Raw genomic sequence first — 7,817 nt, 5'->3', positions numbered from 1 at the left:
GTGTCCGTCTGACGAAATTGAGCCAAACGATACCGTTCTGACACACAATGTAAGTCAATAGTTTTCTATGACACAATAGGGCACAATAGAAAACGGATCCGTCTCCCATTGACTTTCAATGGTGTTCAAGACGGATCCGTCTTAGCTATGTTAAAGATAATACAAACGGATCCGTTCTGAACGGATGCAGACAGTTGTATTATCTGAACGGATCCATCTGTGCAGATCCACCAGATCTGCACCAAACGCGAGCGTGAAAGTAGCCTTAGTAACATCTTTTTTCTGAATAATCATGTATGTGTATACCCCATTATTCCTGCTACACTAAAGTGCTGATCCTGCGGCAGCACATATACTACTGATATATGCTAGAAAATACAATGATTTAAAATAAAAAAAACACACGATAGGTCACAGGAAAGTCATAGGTCCTAAGAAGAAAGTAATACATTTGTACATCTTTATTTCTTGATTTAACATGTTTTTCCTAACCTAAGACTACTTATAAACCTAAACCTAACCTGATACTACTTATAGCCTTAAACTAAGGCCTACTTATAGTTTCTACAACAAACCTAAACATGTAAAATATATACAGTATATACATAGCATAGACTGATCTGAAGTCTTTTTATCGTTTTACACATTAATTCTAAAATGTCCATGCAGTCTTAATATTTTCTGTAAAATACTGCACTGTACCATGTTTGCAGTGACCAAGGAGGAGTGAGGGTAGGATGGGATTTGTAGTTGTGGGTTCTGAGGGTGGTAGTACTCACAGATCACAGTGGAAATTGCCACTCTTGCGCTCCCTAGGGCTGGGCAGTTCCTGGAGGGTATACCCTTTCTTCCTTTAGAGTACACCCTGGTATTGTGGCTCCTGTCTGGGGTTGGTTGGGGTGCCCTTAATGTTGTATGATTTGCTGGGTGCAAGACAAGACGGATGGATAATGGAGACAAAGATAAGGCCTCTTACGTGTTATAAATAAAGTCCCTCTTTGCTATGGACAGGACCTCCATGTGGACAGCAGAAAACACTTGGCAAACAAGGGAAAATACCTTATGAAATATAGAAAATGGTGCAGATTATCAACAAAGATTATATTAGTAACTGCCATATAATCATCTTACAAACACATTAGATGAACAGTGACCAGAAAGTGGCCAGCCCCTTTAAGTGTGGGGGGATAGAAAAGTGCAGAGTGAGGAAAATTGCTTTAGAGAAAGATTATAGCCTATTGCAAACTACCTTTGCAGCAGAAAGAACTGTAAGATCTGTCAAATTGCTAAACTGGAAAATCTGCCTGTCCATGCAAAGTCTTTGAACCTTAATAGCTTAGTAATTAGATGAACTGTGTACTGGCCAGGAGGGGAATGATAGGCCCCACTACCAACCTGCCCATCAATCTATAAAATTCCATGCCCGAAAACAGGACTTACCAAAGCCCAAAGCAAATTGCTCTTTGCTAGGGATACTTAGCTTTCCAGGATTCCTTAATCTCATCCATCTTTCCCTTGAAGAGATATTAGTACACATTTTGAGAGGAATCCTCACATTTCCTGTCACTGTCACATATTTGCCCAGGAAAAAGCCAACACAGCGAAACCCAGGGTTGAGCTTTTTATGAAGAACTAGTTTTAAAGTTCTGTTCATGAGTATGGAAAATAAATGTCCTTTGTAGTTAAGTGTTGTTAATAGTAAAGCACTATGTAAGGACAGAACATCTTTTCTAGCACCAAGATGGAACCACTTGTCTGTATCAAATCAGATGCTTCTGTACAGAGATCCTGCGTAGAGATCGGAGGTGATCATGGAAAGGCCCGCTAGATCCAGAGACAGCGTTTGAAAGCACTACAACATCCTGGTGTGGTAGCATGGTGGTTTTCTTCAGGAGGGTGATTTACCTTTGAGTACTTGGATCTCTGACCAGCATTGATGCCCAGAGGTACACGAATCTATGACTGAACTGCAACTTTCTTACTTCATTATCACTGCTGGATATTTATTTTTGTAATTTTTACATATCAGCATTTTTATTCCTGATTACAGTACTATTGTGTATTATTACAGTATGTCCCCAGTAGCAGACCCGTTGTTTCGCACAGCAATCCTTTTTACAATCCTGTTATTTAACAAATGCCACTCTCTGGTACAGTATTTGCCTTGGGCTTGTAAACTTAACATTCTGTCCCCGTTCTGTAGAACAGATTATTACTGTCATGTACTGACTTAGAATACAAAACTTTAAACAGTGGAATAAGCGGTATACTGTATATAGCAGTGTTTTACCCCAAAATGTATCACACGGCTATGCAAAATGTTTATGTGGCAATTAGAGGATTAAAAGAATGTCTTTTTAAGTATGTTTGCAGCACTGTATGTCATTGAAAACTAAATGCTGTCAATAGGGGAAAATAGCAATTAACTTATGAGTTCTAGCAGTGCCAAGCAGTGATTTGAGATCAGCATTGAGGTCCTCAGGTTCCCTATTTTTTGTTCTTCTGTCACAATGCAGCATTTACACAATGAAGCAGCTTCTCTTTATACAACTAGCCTCTTGCACCATTAACCTCTTCCCTGCTTTGAAGATATGCAGGTTAAAGATAGCAATTCTGGGGGAGGGAGTCAGCTCAGTGTGGGCTTCATGACATCAACTGCTAAGTGATTGTTTTTTTTTTTTCTTCCTAGTCTAAAGCGGACTGGCGTGCAGCAGAACTGGCTGGTGTAAAGTCTTGACAGGCTTGTCTATTCCTTTGCACATTGCCTGTATTCCCCCCTCTCGCACATCAATATTTAATTCTCTTCTAAGAGCAATGAGATAATGCAATGTGCAGAGGCAGAGAAGGTGCAGTGAGAGAAATCCGTGCTGCTGCATGATACCACAACTGCTGTTGCTGCTGACTGGACTCGGCAACCCAAGATACGCCGGCTGAGCCTTGGTGCATGCAGCTCTACAAGCTCTCTCCCTAAAGCATGTCCTCTCAAGACCCCACCACCTCCTTCCTGGAAAGGGCAGCTGGGGAGGAGGACACGGGAGGATGAGGATAGAGAGCCGGCCGGAGCACAGGAGGAGGAGGAAGAGGAGAAGGAGAGGAGGGGGTGCTGGAGGAAGAGAGGCCAGCGCGGAGGATGAAGTGGGGTGTCCGGGGAGCCTGCGCTGCGCTGTCCAGCTGCTTCTTGCTTGCCTGCGCCCTGAGTGCTGCTGCCGTGGGCCTCAAGTGCTTCTCTCTGGGATCTGAGCTAAAGGGTGAGCCTTTCCGCCTGGGTACAGCTGCTGGCGCCTTTTACTCCGGGTTATTGCTCTCAGCCGGTCTTTCTCTGTTGGGTTCTGCCTTGCTTTGCTGCCGAGAGGATGCATCAGGGGAGAGTAAACCTGGCAGCCAGAACTTCCTCCTCCTCGGCGTGCTGGTTTTCATGTTGGGAGTGTTGAGCGCCTTTGCTGGAGCAGTGATAGATGGGGATACTGTGTCACTTGTGGAGCGGAAGTACTCACACTTTTGCCTGCAACAACCTGGAGCAAGCAGCAGTACCACCAAGTGCCAGAAACTAAAGGATTACCAGCGGGGTTTGGTCATTTCCACCATTTTCAACTCCCTGGAGTGTCTGTTGGGGCTCATCAACTTGTTGCTCGTAAAAAACTACAAATCCTCCCAGCAGCGCCGCAGGAGACGAAGGAGATGTGGGGGAAGGCGCTTCCAAAGGCAGCACAGGGGCTCCATTTTCTCTAATGAAGAGCATGACTACTCTCCTGGGGATTTCTCGTTCCAAACTGTATCCTATATCAATGTTGGGGTGTTCCACTTATTTGATGAAGCAGGGGTGGAAGTACATTGTGGTGGCCATCCCTCTTTAGAGCTCCCTGGTTATTCCCCAATGGACCCCGATTTAAATCCATCATACCCTTACTGTTACCCGCTACCTAATGAGCAACCCCCTCCATATGATGAAATTTACCCTGCTACTGAAATGTGCAGCAGCAGCAGCACAACCACCACATAGCATCACCTAGACTTCTGTACAGAGACCTTTTTGCTCCATGATCTGCACTGACAATCATTGATGCCTGCAAAACGGGACAGGGACATACTACACAAGGACTACCACACTGTATCTAAATGGTTGTGTTCCGATAATGCTCATAACCAATGTATGGTAAGGGGTGAAAGCTACAACATGTTGACTGGTGTGTGTATGTGTGTGCATGTGAAAATGTGTGTACTTGGTGGTCCCAAGAGATGCACTGTCTTCACTGACTCCTATTGAGATAATTTATTTTACATGTATGGAGTCAGAGGAAAAGAGTATGGATCAGTACTTCCTCCTCTTCACATTTATTTTGTCATACCAGTGAATATCTAAATTTTGGTATTCGTCACTATTGCCATGGTTACAGTGTCTAGCTACAAAATTATTATGTCAGTATAAATAGGCTTTTTATTCCATGTCTGATGAGATTACTCATCTTTATCAAATCTCAAGATTTTATCAGTAAATGCTTCTGGTAATGTCAATCCTCCTACAATTTTTTTCCCTATTAATGAATCATCAAATCATTTCTTTTTCATTTTTTTCATCTCAAAAAAGCTAAATATGGACAAATTGCACAAATCTTTCTGGCACTAGCTGGGCCGAAATGGTTTGGGGGTACTGATGCACTAAAGACCAGTAGACTGGGAATCAAGGTGGACGTCCATAGGAGGGTGTAAGCAATATTGGTTCTGCAGATACTGTTTTATGTCCTCGCAGCACAGAATGAGTTAATAAAGGTCTGTGTCTTTGTTGGCTTGGCAGCTAATCACATGTTATGTGGGCTGAACTATTCAGATGTGTTGTGAAGTGGTTCCCAGAATTAATGCTGGAGTCAGATGCTTAAATACACTTTGACACTTGTAGGAGTCAGGGGCTTGGACAGCGCTGTTTCAGGCCTCAGTTCCAGCATGTAGGTTGATGAACCAACAGCGTTCATGTCACTCTTTTGGTCATCAGTGATCAATGATCTCATAGTCACCTGTATGTGATGCAGTAAGTGGCAGATTTTAGTTTATCCTTTCACTGTTCAGTTTAGTTGATTGATTATCTTACCAAACCGCATAACTACCAATTCCTTACTTTATGACATAATCAGACTTGTCTACGTTGCTGAACCTGAAGCCTGCTGAGGCCATGGACATTTCAGTAGCCTGTTGTTGTCATGCAGGTGTTGTCAGCAGAATACAGGCATCTACATTCTGTCAGTGCAATGCCAACACAGGCTGTTGAAATGTGCAGGATTTCAAGCCATCATTCTGTTGTTTTCATATCTCTCATAGCCTCTAATGGAGGGTGACTGCACATGCATGGTCACTTCTCTGCCAAGAACAGGCACCCAAGCAGTTGGTCCCCAACAACCAAACATCCCCTTTAACCAGGCTGTTGGTAAGATCCTTATTGACTGCTTAGTCTGTAAATAATGGTGGAAAGGTTATCTGGAATTTTTTGGCATCATTGAGTGGCAAGTATGAAACCCTTGTTCTACACTTTGCCTTTCTGTAGTGCAATTTTTCAAGCCACAGCTGCAGTGCAGAGGAATACTTTAAAGGGAACCTGCCCCATTTACTCCAATCAGCCAGCATCATGTTATACAGCTGGAGGAGATGAAAAGATTATTCTGTTTTGTTGGAAAATATTCAGTATAACACATTTTGTTTTTTTTTTTGTTTTTTGTTTTTTCATTTTAATTCCTACATATTCTGGGTCATCCAGTGGACTTTCTTACGTAGTGACTTACAGCTCTCTCTCTCTGTATGCACAGTTATACATGGATTAACTGAATAGCACATCTACTGGACTCTTTAAAGGGGTTATCCAAGACTAATAAAGACCTTCCAGAGTAGCCGGCCCACTGTGGTGATCATACTTAACTGGTCCCCGGCGCTGGGTTAGTTGTCTATCGCTCCTGGGCCGGCTTTTCCTCTCCCTACAGTGTTGAAAACAATATCCGTCGATGGGGGGGACAGGTGACTGCTGCAGCCAATCACAGACCACAGCAATGACCTGCTCCGCTTTCTTCATGACAACTGGTCAAGTAACGCATTGAAGCAGATCACCGCTGGGGCCTGTGATTGGCTGCAGCAGTCATGCGCATCTGCACCCCAGCCCATCCCGCATCGACGGATGTTGTTGTCAGCGCTGCAGGGGGAGGAAGAGCTGGCCTGTGAGTGACAGACAGCAAATCAGCGGTGGGGACCAGGTAAGTATGATAACCACTGTGGGTCGGACACTCTGGGAGGTCTTTATTAGTCTTGGATAAGCCTGGAAATTAAATATTGATGATGGCTGACTCTCAGCACCTCCATCTGCAGCCTTCTCATAGTAAACCAAGTACAGTACTGTACATTGCCTAGCTGCTGCGTTTGGTTTTGCAGTTCAAACCAATTCATTTGAATGGGACAGAGCTGGACAAAGGCCATGTGACCCATGGACATAATGTCAAGGGTTGAGGAAAAGGACGCAACACTCACCAGAGAGTCGCAACCCCTTCCAACAGCTGATTAGCGGGAGTGCTATGAATCAGATCCCTCTTAAAATGAAAAAATGCAAGTTATATTGAATATTTGGAACTATATGTCAATCTCAGCTCCTTCTGTTCTATAACATGCTGCCTACAGATTGTACTGCATTTTCATGGTGACAGGTTCCCTTTAGGTTGCATAGAATTGTTTAGACTCTGTATACTGCAGCTGCCACTGGTTAAATTAGAAAGATGCACTACAAAGTTAAAGTGTAGCCTCAGGGCTAAGGCTGGGTAGACATATTTTTTTGCAGTATGTTTTTTGTAAACCAAAAAGAAAGAAAAACTGAATTTGACAAGTCCTATGTATTTATTTATTTAGTACAATTTATTTCAAGTTGCTTATATGGCATGAACATATGACACAGCTCTGTTCATTTCTATTGGGCTGAAGTCATGTTAAGGTGCATCCATCAGCTTTATTAGCCTTCCGAAATTCATTCAAGCCTATTTTTTTTATAAAATCCTTTATGATCCTTTGATTAAAACTTATGCAATCTAGCACAAACAGATGTCATTTTGTTTTCCATTTTTGAATGAGCTCAAATTAGATAAGAGAAAAAAACATACTGCAAGTGAGGCTTCGTTCACTGTTTGGAGGCTCCATCTAAAATTCTCTCAAAAATTCTGGACAACATAGCACAACCCCATGATGGGAACCCAAAAGGCCCCATTGTAATCAGTGGGATCCACCAGGCACTGTAAGTATCTGTCATAGGACAGTTGAGGTACTGCTGATATTTTAGTTGTTCTGCTCCTATGACAGAATAGAACAGTGGAAATAGCTAGTGTTGAGCGAATCAAAATTAACAAAGTAGAATTCGATCCAAATTGCAGGAAAAATTTGATCTGCAACAAATCCGAATTTCTTGGCGTATTGTGGTAACATTTTTTTTTTACTGAAATGGTGGTAAAAAAAAAACATACTCACCTCATCCTGGAGAGGCCATCGCGGCCACCTTGATTGAGGAAATGTGACAATTCTCACGCGTGCTGATGGCCGCGACTGTTTCTCAGTGATCAAATGGATGAGCTAAGTATGTATTTTTGTTTTTGTTTTAACCCCTGATTAGGTTGAATGTGAGTTTCAGATGCCGCGATCAGGTTTGAACGTAGCATTTGAGGGGTTAAATGACGGGGGCAGCACGATCGCCGTTCTCCATCATTATGCCTGCTCCAAATGCAATTAGTTACAAAGTAATTCGTAACAAATCGAATTTCTTGTCGAAGTTCGGTGAAACAGCTGAATCGGATATTTTAAAACTT

The 7,817-nt window shown here is 42.7% G+C and overlaps 1 protein-coding gene across 1 annotated transcript; it reads left to right on the top strand.

The window, feature by feature from the left end:
* The first annotated feature begins 3,058 nt into the window (after nt 1–3,058).
* Nucleotides 3,059–4,093, top strand: TMEM271 (transmembrane protein 271). Its single transcript, XM_044285643.1, has one exon. It carries the CDS (start codon nt 3,131–3,133, stop codon nt 3,998–4,000), a length of 870 nt encoding a protein of 289 aa, XP_044141578.1. The 5' UTR covers nt 3,059–3,130; the 3' UTR covers nt 4,001–4,093.
* The last annotated feature ends 3,724 nt before the right edge of the window (nt 4,094–7,817 follow it).

Source organism: Bufo gargarizans, chromosome 1 (assembly GCF_014858855.1).
Source record: "Bufo gargarizans isolate SCDJY-AF-19 chromosome 1, ASM1485885v1, whole genome shotgun sequence".
NCBI lineage: Eukaryota > Metazoa > Chordata > Amphibia > Anura > Bufonidae > Bufo > Bufo gargarizans.
Note: the sequence above shows the minus strand (reverse complement) of the source record. Positions and strands in the feature narration are given on the sequence as shown.

What these genes read in the sequence shown, in the direction of transcription:
- TMEM271 (XM_044285643.1), top strand. Translation starts at nt 3,131, where the DNA reads ATGAAGTGGGGTGTCCGGGGAGCCTGCGCTGCGCTGTCCAGCTGCTTC.